General features: G+C 44.1%; 3 protein-coding genes across 4 annotated transcripts; 1 reads left to right on the top strand and 2 right to left on the bottom strand.

Moving 5' to 3' along the window:
- Window positions 1-3,057: 3,057 nt before the first annotated feature.
- On the top strand, window positions 3,058-7,017 carry LOC133909404 (BTB/POZ and TAZ domain-containing protein 1-like). The gene is made up of 5 exons (XM_062351826.1): window positions 3,058-3,320; window positions 3,441-3,589; window positions 5,165-5,483; window positions 6,229-6,530; window positions 6,632-7,017. Exons 1-5 carry the CDS (start codon window positions 3,198-3,200, stop codon window positions 6,780-6,782), a joined length of 1,044 nt encoding a protein of 347 aa, XP_062207810.1. The 5' UTR covers window positions 3,058-3,197; the 3' UTR covers window positions 6,783-7,017.
- An 848-nt stretch (window positions 7,018-7,865) lies between these two features.
- On the bottom strand, window positions 7,866-9,399 carry LOC133909405 (uncharacterized). Its single transcript, XM_062351827.1, has 2 exons — window positions 9,170-9,399; window positions 7,866-8,103 (listed from the first exon to the last, which is right to left on the bottom strand). Exons 1-2 carry the CDS (start codon window positions 9,272-9,274, stop codon window positions 8,023-8,025), a joined length of 186 nt encoding a protein of 61 aa, XP_062207811.1. The 5' UTR covers window positions 9,275-9,399; the 3' UTR covers window positions 7,866-8,022.
- A 571-nt stretch (window positions 9,400-9,970) lies between these two features.
- Window positions 9,971-13,782, bottom strand: LOC133909403 (magnesium transporter MRS2-F). 2 transcript variants are annotated; one of them, XM_062351824.1, is made up of 6 exons: window positions 13,272-13,782; window positions 12,622-12,870; window positions 12,047-12,175; window positions 11,630-11,769; window positions 11,327-11,462; window positions 9,971-10,679 (listed from the first exon to the last, which is right to left on the bottom strand). In XM_062351824.1, exons 1-6 carry the CDS (start codon window positions 13,641-13,643, stop codon window positions 10,377-10,379), a joined length of 1,329 nt encoding a protein of 442 aa, XP_062207808.1. In that variant the 5' UTR covers window positions 13,644-13,782; the 3' UTR covers window positions 9,971-10,376. The 2 variants fall into 2 exon arrangements, with proteins under 2 accessions (XP_062207808.1, XP_062207809.1); XM_062351825.1 differs by having other exon boundaries at window positions 13,275-13,782.
- Window positions 13,783-18,302: the final 4,520 nt, after the last annotated feature.

Raw genomic sequence — 18,302 nt, 5'->3', positions numbered from 1 at the left:
TACTGCGAGAAGGAGCCCCTGACAATTGTCACGGGAGGTGATTTCAACTTAATAAGGTCGACCGCAAAGTCCCTTAGAAGATCAAGATATTTCTTTAGCAGACGTTCAATGATAGACTTCAAACTGCTACAGCGTTAAAACCAAGAGGTTGGTAAGGGAGTGAGTTATGTTGCCTCTATGGGAATAAGGAAACTGTTGAGCATATCTTCTTCGAGTGTGTACTTGCCAACTTCATATGGAGTGCGATAAGAGAGTGTTTTGGTTGGGTGGAACAACCCAGGACCCTTGATGACCTTGCTCCTGGCCGTTTGATAAAGAATCTGAATATGCCTGCCAAACTGTGTCTTTTCTTTTTTGCACATCTTAGCTAGTCAATGTGGTGTGCTCGAAACAGGATGACGATCGAAAAGACCTTCCCCAACAAGCCAATTGACATTCTTCTCAAAGATCTCTCTTGCTTGCAGAGTTGGAATATCTTGCTCAAGGAGGGTGACAAGGAGCTGATTCTCCCGACTCTTGATCAACTCGTGGCGTGGTGCTATGACTTTCAGCCAAACGTTATCATCCGGCCGGATGTGGTGGAGCTATGATAGGCTTGTCATATATTTGGTGCCTCTGTGTCTATGTGCTTCTAGAGCCACAGCCTGGCAGTGATGTTTTGTGTGATTTCTCTTTGATCTTTGGTACTCTTATGTCTGTTCTATATGCGGCTCTAGAAGTTCTAGCTTGGCTCGTGTGCATCTTGTTCTGTATCTGATGTATCCTGGAGCGTATGTTATTTGTTACTGTTATTTTGTTTTCAACAGAAGCAGAGAATGTTTTCTCATCTAAAAAAAAAGTGGATACCCAGTTTGTAAGCAGATTTAACCGAAAATAGGCCCTTTGCATCAAAATGTCACGCTGGTATGTCTTCAAAGTGATCCCAAATTGGTATGTTAAAATGCATTTGGCATCACTTGGACAAAAAATCGATATCACCAATTCAGAGTGCCACCTCAAGGTAACTAGATCAATCAGCTCAAAGACACAATATAGGATGCATTGACCTCTGACGGTGGTAGGCCTTCGTGTTACTCCTCTCGGTATCTAGAGGTCACTCCATTCTCACACGTCAAACCATGCTCTCCTTAACAAATTACATTTCCTTTAAAAAATACTTCGTCGGGTGTATGAGATCTCCAGCTTTGAAACCGTCCTGAGTAGGTCTCCGTCGATGTAATACCAGGCCTTTAGAACCTTGGCACACGACTTAGGATATAATAACAAGAATATCCATGCTTATCTTGTCTTGATAACATTGCTTGTCATTTGATAATTGATATTTGCAAATGACGCAAACAGACAGTAGTAAGAGATAACTCCTCCAGCCCAGGCGCCACGTCCGACATGCATGCATGTGGTTGAAACAAACCCCGGCAGCACCCACTTGCGGCCCGGTGGTAAGTAAACTAATCGCCGCCACGTCGGACGGGTTAAAACTCGTAGCCGTCCCCAGGTAGCAACCACGAGTCTGCGACTAGGTAGCTAGGCCCACCGCTAGTAGCGGCTCAGGCTGAGCTGTTACCTGGCTCTGCTTTTTGGAACATACGGCCATACGGATGAGGGCGAGCAGGCCTGCATTAGGGCCATGGCCGAGCCACGTCGACGTGGGGGAGTCGTATGTGGCGCTTCCTCCTTCGAAGGGCCGTTTCGGCCTGACCTTGGCTGTGTGCGACCCCTCGACCGTCACTTCTCGCGTCAGATGGTAGATTTAAGCGAAGCACCCTCAACTATTTATAATTAGATTTTTTTCCACGCTTCTTAATTTTAGACGTTGAAATTTAAAAGCAAAAATCAAACAACAATGGGCAGTGTGGTTTAAAGTTTGGGAGAGGGTCTCAGGATCGTCGGTGTGCTTCATGAGCTTAGAAAGAAGCTTGGGGAAACAAGTCAGCCTGTTAGAGAAGGTGGTGTGGGGCGGCGAGACGGCAAAGGATGGCCGATGGGTCATGGTGGGGTGGAGGCATCTCGACGCGCCAGGTTAGCATGACAGGGTTGTAAGAGTAGATTTAACGGTGTCTTTGCCATCGGAGATAATTGAAGGTAGACAGGGGTGGGAACGAACATAAACTCAATTGAGAGACGGGAGATCACGTGCATAAGGTATTGTTTGTTTGCATCTGAATTGTGGATTGTGCAAATAAACGATCAGATTTTGAAAGTGAATTTTGTAAATATATGTCTGTATTATGACACAATTCACAACTTAGTTAAAATAAACTTCTACCATTCGCAATCTATAATACAGAATCCAGAATTTAATGAGAAACGAACAGAGCCATCGTTTGAAAAAAAACAAAAATACAGACGGTTAATATATTGCAACCGCCTTTATTTTCTTTCACAGGAACTAGTAACTCGTTTCTTTCGGCTCGTGTCGGCCATCACCTCAAGTCCTCGACCTCTTGCCAACAAGATTTCTTTTGCTACTTTTTTTTAGCGCATATGTTTTTGCTCCCTTGAAATCATCATTGCGTTTGCATGGTAAGGATAGATAATGGATAATAAATTACCAACATGAGGGTCTGCGGCGAAGAGCTTGCTACTTTCGTGATTCATGATCCTCATGTTGCAAAAAAAAAAAAAGCGCTAAATGTCTATCGGTTGGTCTGTCCCGAAGGAGTTCGTTCGTTCACACACACTACCATTTGTATAGAAGTCTTTTTTAACAGTAGGAATTGATCAACAGCGCCGCGTAAGCAGAACCGAGCTAACCCCGGCAAGTGGCAACAGAAGAATCACAACAAGAAAATCCACCAGATATATAGTTTATCGGAATCGTTTATTTATATTAAGATTTGTATTAGAGAAAAAGATAAAAAAAATTATAAAATAAATGAGAAAATCAATAGATATAAATATGATAATATAGATGATCAAAATAAAAATTTATGGAGTTATATTTCTAGAATCACATCTATTCCAAGGGCTACGTTGGAAACATGGAACGGTCGGAATCAACGCAGTTTTTGGAGGAGTTTTCCGTGCCGGCTGCTCTATATAAACCTTCAAACGCCCGCCGCAATTTTGCCTCCGTCACAGACGAACGCACGCAGCGACATCTCACCAAACATCTCGCTCTCTTCGCAGATATTTTTCTCACCTTTCGTTTCTCCCATTTCTGTTCTGTCGCGATTCTTTTATCCGCACCGGAGAAGATGTGCGAGGCACCACGGGCCGGCTGCGGCGACGGCGACGCAACCGCCCCCGCCGCCGAGTTCGACGTCGACGTCGTCACCGCCGGCGGCCGCAGGAGGATCCCCGCGCATTCATCTGTTCTTGTAAGTATCCTTCCAGGGGGACGTTTCTTGGCGCATCGTTCTGTTTGCAAGCGCTCCCAATCGCTGTTGCGATCGTCCCGTCTGACGGGAGGCCTTCTCCTCCGTTTTGTTTTCCGCCAGGCCTCTGCGTCGCCGGTGCTCGGGAGCATCATGCAGCGCCGCATGCAGAAGAACCGGGACAGCGGCAAGGCCGGCAGGGCCGTCATCCGGATCCGCGGCGTGACCGACAACGCCGCGGCGGCCTTCGTCCGCCTCCTGTACGCCGGCAGGTATACCGTGTCTCCTTCCTCCCGGAATTTGCTGTTGCTGGTCTTATTTTCGCACACGTTCGTTACTTGCAAGCTGGCAAGAGGAAGTATATGGCTTGTCAAGGCTAATTAGGAGCATTATAAACGCACGAGGAGAGAAACACAGGGCACATGCGTAGCCCTGGACGATCATGCTTGTTTTTGTTGAAAAAATCTACTTTTATAATTCAATTCTCGAGAGGAATATTTTCATCGTTACGCTAAGTTGCTATCAAACTTTTGCACTGCTAGATGTTAAAAACATGATGGAAATTCTAGTTTTCTTCTTGTGCTCCACGCATGGTGAGAGGTAAATTTAAACATACAAGCCACACAAAACCGCGCCGATCCGCCAAACCCCCGAAGACCAACACCGGAAATCGCCGTAAAATCTTGTGGCTTTTTGGCAGAGAATAGGACGGCAGTGAAAAAAAAGGGATGAAAAGCGCACGGGGTGAAATGGCGTTTTCCCGCCGTTCGGTTGGTTGGTAGCGCCTGCCCAGTTAGACCCTCCCCTCCCGACGTGCGAATCATCGCATCGCACGATCGGCACCTGTTGCTGTCGCGGGAACGGCCGGACCACCGGCCGCGCGCGGCGCTATCATCATGTTGCTCGCGGGCTTGGATGGAAACTTTTTCCTACTCTTTCATGTGGACGTCGAGAAAGGGACGGCCGAAATGACCGCAGCCTCGCCTTGGAACGAAGGTTCTTGTGGAGCCTGTCGAAGATTCTTCTTATATGATACCTCCGTTGTCCGTTACGACGGGTCTATTTGGAACACAGGAATCTTTTAGAAATTTTACTGGACGACGGTAAGAATCAGAAAAGATTCATGTGTTTCAAACAGAGTCTAAACTAAACTCGCCAACAGCCTGCTCTTGCAAATCGACCTTGCGCTAGGGCTTCCACCAGCCACCACTCTGCCACCCCCCTCCATCCTCCTTCGGCGTTCTCGCCACTGGTGATGAGAAGGAGTGGGAGCCCTCCCCGTCTAGATCTTCTAGTAGCAGTAGTTTTAGTCCAAAATAAATCACTAGGTTTTACCCTAAGAGGTGGTATGTTGAAAATTGAGTCGGCGCCACTTTGTTGACCGTTGATTTTAGTCTTCCTTGCCGTTGTTGCTATCCTCGGTGTCTCTGCTAACGGCTATGGATGATGTTATCGTGCCTCCTAAATCGGTCGTTCCGAGGAATGAGGTGCTGGTTTTGAGATTCCCGTGCTACAGCAGGTGAAGCAACTGTTGATGTTCCACCATGGAGTTAGATGCGCTTCGGAGTCGATTCTGGGACGTTTGATCTTGCAGCGTATCCAAAGTTTAGGGTTGCTCGACGATTCCGATACGAGAATTGTTGTGTGGTTGTGGTATTCTGCGTTGCTCCTTCCACCTGAGGCAACGTGAAGGGTGAAAGAGTGTAATATGGGAATAATCTGTGCTTCATCTTTAACACAATCCCCTTCCCTTTGCAAAAAAAAAAAAAACGGAGTCTAAACTAATGTGCATGTTTTAATTTTCAATGATCGCGGGTGACGCTTAATGACACGTTCTGAACCGGCAGGTGCGGCGAGGGAGAAGAGGAGTCGGAGGACATGGAGAAGTACGCGATGCAGGTGCTGGTGCTGGCGCACGCGTACCAGGTGCCCTGGCTGAAGCGGTCGTGCGAGGGAGCGATCGGCGCCCGGCTCACCGCGGACTCGGTGGTGGACGTGCTGCAGCTCGCCAGCCTCTGCGACGCGCCGCGGCTGCACCTGCGGTGCACGAGGCTGCTGGCCAAGGAGTTCGCGGCCGTGGAGAGGACGGAGGCGTGGCAGTTCCTGCAGGAGAACGATCCCTGGCAGGAGCTCGACATCCTACAGCGTCTGCACGAGGCCGATCTGGTACGTAGGTGATGAGCTTCTCAGCGTTGAGTGGACCACGCTGTCAATTGTGTACACCTCACTAGTGTCATGTGACACGATGAGTGGGCGTGTTGACACTTGCACCAAACGATAGTGCGACGAAAGATGATGATGCCTCTCTCAGTGCGCCAGCAGGGAACATGGTTTTCATCACGATGCCCAATCTGTCAAACTTTGTTCCAGGAAATGGTGGACATGTCCGGGCCTCCATGTCGCGTTCGTGCGCAAAAGATGACATGACACCAGTATGTTTTTTATGTGGTTGGTGCGTCTGTTCGGGGCGGTTTAGGTCGGCCCGTCCATGACGAATGGTTGGCGAATGTTCACATCTCCGACCTTGCCGTTCCCGGTATTTTAAACGTTTTATTTAGGTGGAAGTGATCGTGCCCTGAAGTAGTTCGTGGTCATGGTTAAGATTTGAGACCAAACAGCCTTTTGGTCTGACAAAAGTCGATCAGCAGAATCTTGGCGGCTACTTTAGTTCTAACCTTTAACAGTATCCAACCCAAGGATAGGAAAATCACTGGAAGAATCGTTGATCAATTTCTAGATTCTGTTTTGACGCGAATCAATTTCTAGAACGGACACGTTACCCATCGAAATCATGTTTATGTTTGTTTGCAAGTTCACAATGCACGTGTTTTCTCTTCAAATTTTGGTTACGAATTTACTCCAGCCTAGTGAGCTAAGCACTGACCGATGCATGCGCGGTTTCGACGTGCAGCGGCGTCGCAGGTGGCGGCGGAAGCGCGCGGAGCAGCGCGTGTACATGGAGCTGAGCGAGGCGATGGACTGCCTGGACCACATCTGCACGGAGGGGTGCACGGAGGTCGGGCCGGCGGGGCGGGCGCCCGCGCCGTCGCCGTGCGCGCTGTACGCGACGTGCCGGGGGCTGCAGCTGCTCATCCGCCACTTCTCCAAGTGCCACCGCAAGAGCTGCGCGCTGTGCCAGCGCATGTGGCAGCTCCTCCGGCTCCACGCCGCGCTCTGCGACCAACCCGGCCGGTGCAACACCCCGCTGTGCATGTAAGCGCCCGACAACAAACACACATGCTAGCACGTAGCACCTGCTTCGTTACAACCTTCAGCAGGCTTACACCTGACATTGTTGTTGTTGTGCCGTGCAGGCAGTTCAAGCGCAAGGAGCAGGAGAAGGCGGCGGCGAAGGCCGGCAACGATGACGATAAATGGGGACTTCTGGTGAAGAAGGTGAAGGCTGCCAGGGTTTTTTCTTCTCTGGCCAGCAGGAAGCACATGGGCTCCTCCTCCCAGTATTGAGCAAATGTAGTATCAGCCTGGGGCTGTCAGGGTAGTTTGTGAGAGCGTACCAGTTTTTTTTTTTTTTTGGCTGTTTTTGAGATGTATGTTCTATGTTGAGCTATGTACATGCCTGTTCTATGTTTGTAGAATTCTTTTGCGAGGTCCGAGCTAATGAGCAGGAATATGTTGTAAAAACTGCCTGTGTTGTTAAACAGGCTAATATGTGATAAATCATAGCTTAAAATTCATGAAATCTTTGAGGACTTATTTCCTTCTTTTTTTTCTAGAATACACAAGAGTTTGCACGTCTTTTCTTTGTAGAAGTATAAAATTCAAAACAACCAATTCTTCACAAAAGATTAGGACACCCCCTCCCATTCTTCCATGACCAATAACAAGCTTACAACAAGTTACAGATTACAACCATTACAAACAAATTTAGTGCTAGCAGACCACACCATTTTTCTTTCCCCTGAGATGCTGGTCAATGACCTGAAAGCAAAACGGACGTCCTTCCTTTCTTTGTAACTCAAATCATGAATTTATGATCCAGCTTGCTCTTGGTAAAAGTTTTGATCCGCTCAGACTCATGAAGTATCAAATGGCTATACCTTCTTTTTTTACTTTTACCTAAACAAGCTGGAGTCGCCACAAATTCAATAGCCATGAGCAAGCGAACAGGAAAAATGCTTTTGCCGATTTAAGCTGCTTCGGATCACCCACAAAAAAGAGCGGACATAAGAACGAAAAAGGTGTCACTGCGCAAGGCAATGGACAAAACAGCACGGGCTCGATAGAACTGCAAATATTTACACTTCACATAGAACAGCACGGGAGAAAAGCAACCAAAATGTTCAAAACATCTCTGCCGGAACAGGAGCAAACGTAACACGAGTTTACTGAAACACCGCTATACATTTTATTTCATCAAACAACAAGGACTTCAAGTCAATTGTGAAACAGCACTAGAACACAACACCTTGCAGTCAGATCCAACATCTGAGAGTTTGAGTCATGCTGTTCTATAACAACAACAGCAACAACAAAGCCTTTTGTCCCAAGCAAGGTGGGGTAGGCTCGTGTTGTTCTACAAATTGGAAATAATTCAACATGAGCATAGCTGCTTGCATTTAACAAATTTATAGCATCTCTTAATTTATTGGAGGTGTCAAGCATACATTCGTCAAGGTATCACTTGGAAAGTACATCAGAGGAAATGTGATAAAGGAACTGCCTGAAACCATTGGCTGAAAGATAATCATGATTCACTCTCTTTAGCTTGGGCCATTAGCTCTGCCTGCATTCTCTTTATCTCCAGCTCCCTTTCCATCCTCTCTTTCTGAAAGAATAAAGCCACTATCAGCTGACGGTACATGTATTTGCATAGAGGAATGGTAGTGGTTTTGGTGGTGGGGTGCGTTTATGGGTAGTAATGGTGTTCCTGGTGAAAACAGTACACAAAAAAACTAAACTCATCTGTCTGTTTTAGTCTAGCACTACAGAGGAACATATTGTCGTCATGTCTTAAAATCAACTTAGAAAAATGGGGATCCAAAAAGGATTAAACATGCATACAGAATCCAGGGAAACACAACGACAGCAAATTTCCATCCCTCAGAAGTCTCAACAGTGTCCACTGGGTACGATAGAGACTAAGTTTAATCACAGTATCGAAGTGTCACGGTGTAAAAATACCTAAATACTATCACTATGGTGTGTTTACAAATAGGTTACAAGTTGCCCTTGGCAATGCACCCTAGCTCATTCTAAACAACTCTGCATTTGTCCCTGGACACTCAGGACTCAGGACGAATCATAATCATACGACCTTACAGCATGAGGTAGCTGATACAGTTAAGATTAACTTTTAATTCACATTTTAGTGCAGCTATGGGACGCTAGAGGCAACAATTTTCGTAGGTGGAGGCCTGCCTGATGAATGGAGCAGCGCTGCAGCTGCAAAAATCATGTGCCATAGTTGCAAGTTCATGAAGTAAATTCCTAGAAGGTGATAGATGCCGTTTCTTTCCTACGGTACATGTCTTTTGTTAGGAATGGGCTACTTTCAGAAAAGAATGAAAAAAAGTAGCGCAGCCACAAAAAATGGAGGTGCATAATTCAGAAAAGAATGAAAAAAAAGTAGCGCAGCCTATCGTCTAAGAAAACTCAGATAAGCCTAGCTTCCTTCCCGAATACATAATTCATCAGGCAAGGTCGGATCCAGCAACCTCTAAACCATTCGAAGATTAATGTGGTTTGAGTAACAGCTAATCACAGACAGAGAAGAATCGGATCTAACGAGCTACGCGGATCATGGAATCCACAAGCGGCACAAGGATAACAACAAAGAATGAATTCGAATTCAGAGGGAGAAGGGGAAAAGGTTGGGCCAGAAATTAGTTTACCTTCTCGTCCTGGTGGAGGGCGATCCAGACGTGGACCCTGTCCATGGACTGCCAGAAGAGGAACGCCCCGAAGGTCATCGCGAAGTAGGTCGCCACCCGCACCATCTTCTTCTCCGGTCTCTCTGGCTGCGCTTCTCCGCGGCGGATTGAGGGATTTGGCGACGGCTGCGGCGTCTTCTCGACACGAGGTATCTCCAATGGACGGCCGGGGATCCTCTTTTGGGCTGAGGTCTGAGAGTGGTGGTTCAGGCTGGGCCTCGTCCCAAGGTGGGCCTAAATCTTTTCTGTCTAGTGAGTACGTCTAAATTTATGCCATTACTATAAATACTACAATTTTGAATCTAATAAAATTTGATCCACGTCATTATAGTCTCAGACATATTTCGTAATGGCATGATTAAATTTTAAAATATTTGCAATGGCATCCAATTTTAAGAGATTTGTAATATCATTTATCCAATTTCAATATATTTGTAATGACATACATCCAATTTCAAAAGATTTATAATAATATCATTCCAAATACCAAAAGTGTAGTAGCATATTTTAAAACCGTAACATTTGTAATGACATAAATCTAAAAAAACCTGAAACAAACACAAGCCGTTGCTATTCGTGGCTGTTTGGAAGTTGGAGCTCTAAACGCCGAAAACTCCGAACCAAATGACTCTGTTGCAAGGTTTGTAGTTCCCGGCAAGATAGAAAAAAGAAAAGCAATCATATCACAAGCCTACAAACTTACACATAGAACATTGAGACTCTCCCTCCCTCCCTCTGAACATGGACATAACATAGCGATGATAAGTTTTTCCGTCAGACAAGACAGACCTGTAGCATTTTCTTTACGCTATACTTCATTTACAACAAGTTACAGGTAGCAAGATACATACAGTAGCAAGTGCAGGAACTGCACCTAGTTCGGTAAAGAGGTGCGCACACCTAATGTGGTAAAGATGGTGCAACACAAATGACTGGGTTGCCATGAGAGCTCTCTGGCAACAAATGGTACAGCAGTATTCTTTCACTACCATTACCAGTTTACAAGGAATACATAAAAAATCGTAACCTTTTTATGTTGCTAGCATAGGCGAACTAATCAAGTAATGGATATATTTTCAGGCAGCAATATGACCGACCTGCATGCCGAAACTCTCTTTTGGATAACTTTGTCAATCCAGTAATCTTTGGGTTCAGGTGAGATGTGCCATCATTGCAGTAATCCACTTCTCTTCCCCCAACCCATGGCTATTATGTACATAATCATGCAGCCAGCAATGGTCCCGAAAGTAGTTTCCCAAAATTTTATATTTGCCGCTCGAGTCTCCTCCTCAGTTGCGGGATTGTAAAGTGATATGCCAATATTCATCCCAAAAATACCAACTACAGCCACTCCAGCAGTAATGACGACAGTTGCAGTCGAGAGCATAACCCCCATCTGTAGAAGCTGATTCTGCTTGTCGTCCAGCATTATATTGATATAATCTTCTGTATCGTCAACATACTCCCTCAGCTTCAAGTACAGAAAGGACATGTGAAGGCTCAGAACATGCGGGAATAAGAAATCATCAGAACTTGATTCATCAATCCGTGAATGTGAAACTCCCTACACTAGTGACAATAGCTCATGGTACATCAAAAGAAAGCACAGTAAAGAACAACCAGTAATTAGGTTAATAATAAACTAAGCCGATGCCAAAGGATTCACTAAACACAGAGCACCATCATGTATAGAGACATCATGTCTTTAGTAAACCGTGTCCTAAGATTAGCTTGTTCACTAAACCGTGTCGTACGATTAGCTTGTTCAGAGACATCATGTCATTACTAAACCAAACAGAAATGTTGCACCATTTATATAGAACTGTAGAATAAACCAAAAAAATAATGGCAGAGAATGCTCAATCGAATCAATAAGTCTAATACTTTGCCAACATATAAAAGTATAATATCTTGAGCATTCATAACTCCTAACATAACTTTTTATTTATTCATTCACTTTTGGCACCATCATCTCAACATGTCACAAAATTTCATCAAAATTTAGCAATTCTGAAGTGATATTCACTTCAAGAAAACATTTGCTGTTAACAATATTAGCGAGTAAACACAAAAGTATTAGGAATGATGCAAATAGGAGGGTAAGTGAAGGTCAGTTACATGTGATAGCTTATTAAGTGTGCCATCAATTTGCACAAAGTAAGCCTCTAAAAGCATTTCCAGTTCTTCAATGTTAGGCTTATAAGCAATAAAGCTACCATTGCTTCCATCTGCCTCACTTCTATAATCTTCATCCCTACATGCAAAGAAAATGATAGAATATATTAACAAATTGGTACATGAAAAAACTTGCAACGAGGTGCATACAAACAAGTTCAGGTCATCTATGGATATAACAAATGAGAGTGTAGCTTGTTCTGTTCTTTCAAAGAAAAGTAGAAATATCTTGCTTTAGTGACTTGCCTATCCTCCATTTGAGATGGATCATCGACCTCAACTCTAGATGAAGTCTCACTGATTTCTTGTTGAGTAAGCTTCTCAGTCAAGTACATTTCAGCCATATCCATTTCATCATCCAATAAATGCTCAAGCTCATCCCTCACCTTGCAGAACATAATATTTTCACAAGGGCCAAGAACATTAGTAAAGTAAACAGGTTTCTTGCAAGGAACTTATAACGGACACAGCCCGCCTGCCTATGTGACAGCAGTAGCACATAACAACAAAATATGTTTGATCACATGAACACACCAGACACCCCTCATTTATCTCCACCATCCAAACAACATAGATATGATTCTATCGGCAACCAGAAGGACCAACCTTCGACAAAATTGAAAAAAGATTGACATGAAGTTATGAAGAATTTTAATTGACTACCTTCTGTACACGGCCAGATATAGCCACCAGGCGGCTCTTGATTTGCCTAACTCGCTCAAGGTTTAATGTGCTGATCTTCGATGTCAGCTCATCTAATGCTGGATATGCCTCTTGCTCCAGAGTCGAAGTCTATGAAAGAATTAAAAAGGATGTCAATCACTACAGGAATCTGAAAGGAGGCTACACGTTATTTATATGCGAGAACTACTTAGCTATCTTAAAAGAAATCCATAAGCCTTACTATCTCAAATACAGTATAAGAAGAAACATACAGATAATGGCCAAAAGCTATTTCAAACAGGTCAGCTTCTACAAGAAGCATAACTTCATCTATAACTATGATTCCTCTCTCTCCGTTTTGCTGAGAAATGAGGCAGATGGAAAACTTCGAAGAAGTCCCCAAGTCCTTTTGGGAAGCACATCTGAAGAAATTATCCAATTTTCTATAAACATTGATTTAGTTCCCGGACAACCCACATAACGAATAAAAGCATGACATGCAGAATGTATGAGAGCTAGATGAATTCAAAGGCACCCAGATACCCAGACAAAAATTTCCAGATGCAAGTACATACTTCCTCTTCCAGACATCTGCAGGCTGACTCAAGGCACACTTCAAGGGCTCGGAATTCGAAAGGTAAAACCTTAGTATTTCCATCTTTCGCAGCAGTCAATGCTGGCATACTGCTGCTGCTAGTCATTTCGCCCACCACATTAGCAGTCTTCTTAGTCATCTCCAATTCATGTCCTTTGGGTGAATTAGGAACAGGAAATGGTGAAGCAACCACAGATGATTCGCCCTCCATATCAGTGAGCTCTGCAGCCTAATAGAGAGAGGAAAAAGCAATTAGTGCTACATCCCCTCAGCACAGTATCTAACAAAACCAAGTGATCCAAACATAGGAATAATCCATCTCAAATTCTTAACATTCCTCATTTCAGCCTAGCTATCAAACTTGTCCATTTTGGAAAACTCTTTTTGCCCACTGCATCAGTTCATGCCTACCATGGCTCCTGTCGCTATGATGCAAAATCAGCAAAGGTAGAACACAGTAAATTAGGCAGAGCATAAGAGCATATGTGCTCGAACCTTGAACCCAGATCTGCAGTACAGTCTCCTCCACACACAGTTGAAACCTCATACCACGATTCCAATCCTATATCGTAAGACTAACAGCACATTTTCCCACTTAATAGGGAGGGAGGTGCTGGGGCTAAAAAAGACCACCTGGTCCGAGGAGGACGCGAGGACGCGGGCCTGGAGGTCGCGGACGAAGCGCGCAAAGGCGGGGTCCTTTGAGTTTGGCAGCAGCACCTCGGCGGCGGTGATCACGGCCTTGACGCGCTCCAGGTTGACGACGATGGCTCGCTCTCGGCCCAGGATGGTGGACGGGTACGACAGCAGCGGGTCGAGCACCCTCAGGTCGCGCGCGGGCAGCCCCGTCCGCTCCATCACCGCGTGCTTCCCGGCCTCCTCCACACGCGCCGGCCCCGAAGCCGGCACCACCATCCACTCCCGGCTGGCCGCCGCCGCGGCGGCCCCCGCCTTCCGCCTCCCCACTACGCCGCTGCCCACCCCTGCCGCGGAGGGCCTCATCGTTTACCCCCTAGGATTAGGGTTTCGGTCGGGGTCGTCGTCGGCGGAGGGGAATCCGGAACGGACGGTGGTATGCTCGCGGTGGGTAGGTGGTCGTCGGCTGGCAAGAAATGTGGGGGTTTGCGTGAAAATAGAAGAGGCCGAGGTGTAAATAAAAATATCAACAGTCCAATCCATTTAGGACACTCGATTCGGGATTTTTTATTTTTATATTTCGAAAATAAAAAAGGTAAAACATATACGTCCGTATGAAATAATTGTAAACCTCGGCTATTATCATTCGGTAGAAGAGCGATACGTGCTATCTTTGCGATGGGTTTTAAAAAATAAATATTATTATCATTCTAACAAGAATATATTAAAAATAAATAAAATATAATATTTAATGCTCCCAAAATTCAAAAAAAAAATTATAGAGTCTATCAGACTATGTCAATGAAATTTATCTTTTTCTCATTCTAAAGATCATAGTTTTGTTTGAAATTTAGTGGTTAGATATAGTATCTTTTACACCATCAAATTTTTTCATGACTATTTGATATTTTGAATTTTGGGAGCAATCGAACGTAATATTTTTTTAAATGACGTCCTTCCAATGAGGGATAGTAATCTAGTTTGTAATGTTTTCAAATGTTATAGTCTAGTTTGCAAATTTTTCAAAAGAACATCTATTCTTATAATTTTTGAAATATAAAAATAAAAAGGTCCTCGATTCGGTGGCCTAATTGAAGATGGTGTTCTTCACTGGGCTTGGGTGGGCTAGAGTGGATGTCTGGGCTACACATTGGGCCTTCCACAATCCAATAAAAGCAAGGCAGCTCGCTAGGTTGTTTTCAACCTCCAGCCGCAACAGAGATCAGTAGCAAAACGTCACCATCTGTCAAAAAAAAAAAAAAAAAAAGGCAGCGCGTCATCTCCTTCTTCCAAGCCGTTTGCACAATCGCGCATCCTTGACTAGTATTGCATCTGCTGACACTGCTGCCCCCTTCGCCACTGGCAGGAAACCGAGGGAGGACACAGACCGAGGTAGGCGAGGAAGGAGCGATGGTTGAAGCGTTACAGATCATAGATGCCCGGGTATGCTTTCTTTATTTTCTTGACCCTTTCCGTTCCAAGTGTGGTTTTGGACGAGTTTTGATTTTTGGAAGATGTGTCTTGAAAAGATTTTGCTTAGGCTTTTGTTTACTATTTATTATTCTAGATCTATGGATCTATTATATCTTTTCTGCTATGTGCAGAAAGATTACAATTACTACTTTTTTATGTTATGATTTATATCTTTAACTTTCTTGTCTTTAGATTTCTCATTACTTGCTCATAGACGTATTTTGATTTGAAAAAATCAAATTTTATAAGTTTTAATCAACAATTAATCAAAATATATGGACGTCTAGTTTACAAAAATTGCATCAATAGATTCATATTCAAAATGTTTTTAAGATGATATTGGTTTTGTAGTGATTGATAATATATTATAAGAGAAATTAAATTTCAAAATCTACTTTTGAAGGTTTTCTCATATCAAAATACGTCTTATGTTGATGGAGATAGGAGTATTTGATTGATACGATACTTTCCTAGAACTCTAGAATCTCAAAGTGTTTGGTTCATGGTGCTACTAATCAAAATAAAATTCAATCCTAATTTGGTTCACATCATGCTTCATAAAATTTGACCAACAAAACTTTTTGTATGACTTGGACATAACTCAAATAGCCAAAGTTTTCACCCCCAACTTTGGTTGGCCAAAACATTGAACTAAAAGCATGTTTTGTATGCTGATTTTGTTGACTGGGCTACCTGAGAGCACAAACCAAACATCCCATTAGTTCCTCAAATCCAAACACGCTCTTGATGTGCAATCATGCTCTTAATATGAAACACAATTCCTTATGACATAATGCAACATTAGTCTGAGAGGGTATAAAGATGTAGCAAGCAGAATCTCTAAAGAAAACTGAGGTAGCCATGTTTACCGTTAACTCCATTAGGCATCCATAATACACAAGCTCTGATCATGCTCATATTTGACCTGCACATAGGACTACAAACTTATAGCCAGTCTTAAGAACATTTAGAACAAAATATTTCTAACAGAATATTTATTGTACCTTCATTGCATGGAAATTCATATAGCCAATCTTTGCCACAAACAAGAGCTTCAAATGTTTATGGTATCATTGAGCTTTGATTGTCACCAAGAATCCAACCGCTACAGTGCAGATTCTAAAGAAACAACGCTCAGTGGTATTGCCAGAAAATCACGTGCCATAGCTAATAACATAAGGTATTTGTTGGCATTTGTTTTTCACGAGCTCAAAATTTCAAAACTCTTATCGATTCTCACAAACTCTTCTTCTAAATATGCTTCAAGCTTTGACTTTTGAACATGCCTCCCTCGCCTTTGGGATATCCAACAAATTCTTCTTCTACTCTTCTTTTCCCATGGACTGGTGAACCCAAAGTACTCCCTGCTGCACTAACATGAGGCGAGTTTGCATTATTTCTCTTGTGCTTTTCATATTCCTCAAAGAGTCAAAGTACTTGGTGTACCATTCTTTAGCTAAGGTCACATTTGTGTCGATGTTAACATAGTGCTCGCACACCTTCTCATAAAAGAAGTCTAAGAAATCCATTTTCTTCGAGGGATCAAGTATGGTGGCAATAACAAGGGCCATGTTGTAATTCCCATCCCAATACTTATCGAACTTTGAGTCCATAGCACTAGCCAAATCCATTAAAAACTGATTAACTTGTCATTCTCGATTTCTTAGTGCTTGGTTGATACAAAGAACATTGTACAAGAATAGTTGAGATGTGGAACTCATATCAGTTGAGAATGCTTTTGTAGCTTATTCACTTATAAATAACATAAGTGACGGGTAGATAGTTTACCCATCACTTATGTTTCTCTTGCCCTGTAGGAATGAGCTGTTTCCTGGTTGCATCCTGGAACGTAGTCAAGATTTAGCAGCCGTTTTCTCCCTGCAAACAATAGCAACACATCTAAATACATATCGACAAACACACTTGTATAAGAACTTGTTTCATCACAGAATTGAAAATATTACAAAGTTGAAATGAATTCATTACATAATCACAAATGAATTCATCACAGAACTGGGTCTGTAAGCGAGGCTGCCAGATGCTGAGGAGAATGCGGTGAAGCCGGCTTCTCTAGAAGTGAGCGGCGTGGCGGCAATGCACTTGGAGCTCGTCCAGACTGGGATGCACTAGAGACCACAATATCGCCCCTCTTCCACTGGATCCTTTGATGAAGAGCTTCACCGAGAGTTATGACTTTCTCATTGGGGGGACCTCCAACACGTGATCGGTAGCATTCTTATGTACCATGTCCACCGTACTCACGGTATAGCCTGCACATATCGGGACTGTATATAAGATACGGACGCCTGAAAACACCTGGCCCCTTGCAACCTCGAGGTGATACCTGTCAGGCCTAATTACAAGGCTGTAAGGCGTGGGCCCTTCTATCAGGTCAGTTGTATCCAGCTCAGTCTCGGCAGTAGCTACTTGTTGCTCGACCTCCCTGGAGGTGTAGCTACTCTTCCCTGCAGCTCCGGGGCTAAAATCTTGTGGCATAAAAATCACTATTCCCTTTGCTACAAGCTACCCCATGATGCTTGAGTAAACTTTCCGGATGATGTCCCGTGTTAATGCATCCACATCCACTGCACTCGATCTCTTCCTCTTCTTGTATATCCTGATGTCTTTGGGAAAGCCATATTTTCAGCCATGCGAACTTGATACACCTCGCACTCGACCTGGGTGCTCCAGGTTTCCCAGCACCGCTGTGAGAACATCATGTTCCCTGACCCGGTTCCGCTGTGAGAACATCATGTTCCCTGACCCGGTGAAAGAACCTTGGCTGGCTTTGGCTGCCTTTTCTTTGACTTTTTCTGCGACTGCCTGGGTTTCGCTGTTTCTGAATGTGATTTCCCGGCTTTCAGACAGCTCAACCCTTGCACGCAAATATGGCCGTGATCGTCCCAGGAATTGATTACAAGGATTCTTGCGGTCTTCTCTGGCTAATTTCTCATCCTCTGCGCGCCATTTTACCTTTTTCCTAGCGTACCTGGCTACGCCGGTCCTGTGATCATGCTTGTTCTTAGCTCGAAGCTGCTGCTTCTACTCACTCTCTTTCTTGAACTTCTATGAGTTCTTCATCTGCACAAAAGCATCATAATCTTCTGGTTTCAAGTGCTTGTAGCGCTCGAAGGGTGTCACCCCTTTTGCTAAGTACTGATTTACAAGCTTGCTCTTAAAGCTTCAGTGAAGTTTTGCGATCGCTTTCATTGCGGTGTTCTTTTGATGCTCGCTCATGTTTCTAGGGTACTCCAGATACTCCATGACGATATTATTGAACAAGTCCCTCTTCACTTCGTCACTGAGGTCTTCAAACTTAGTCGTTATCGGTACCCTCTCCCAAGCAATGAGGCCTGCGAATCTCCGGAATCTATTTAGGGTCTTTTGATCTGTTGGCAGCCCATCAGCATCAATTCTCATGACGGTAACCTTGTCTGTCGGCCACTGTATTTGTGTACTTGACTTTCAGGCTTGTGCAATACTACCAGTTATCTAGCTTGGAGACTACTGTCGTCATCTAGAGAGAAAAAAGTGGAGTTGACATAAACAAAG

Source organism: Phragmites australis, chromosome 2, assembly GCF_958298935.1.
Source record: "Phragmites australis chromosome 2, lpPhrAust1.1, whole genome shotgun sequence".
Taxonomy (NCBI): domain Eukaryota; kingdom Viridiplantae; phylum Streptophyta; class Magnoliopsida; order Poales; family Poaceae; genus Phragmites; species Phragmites australis.
The sequence above is the reverse complement of the archived record's forward strand: the minus strand, read 5'-3'. Positions and strand labels throughout refer to the sequence as shown.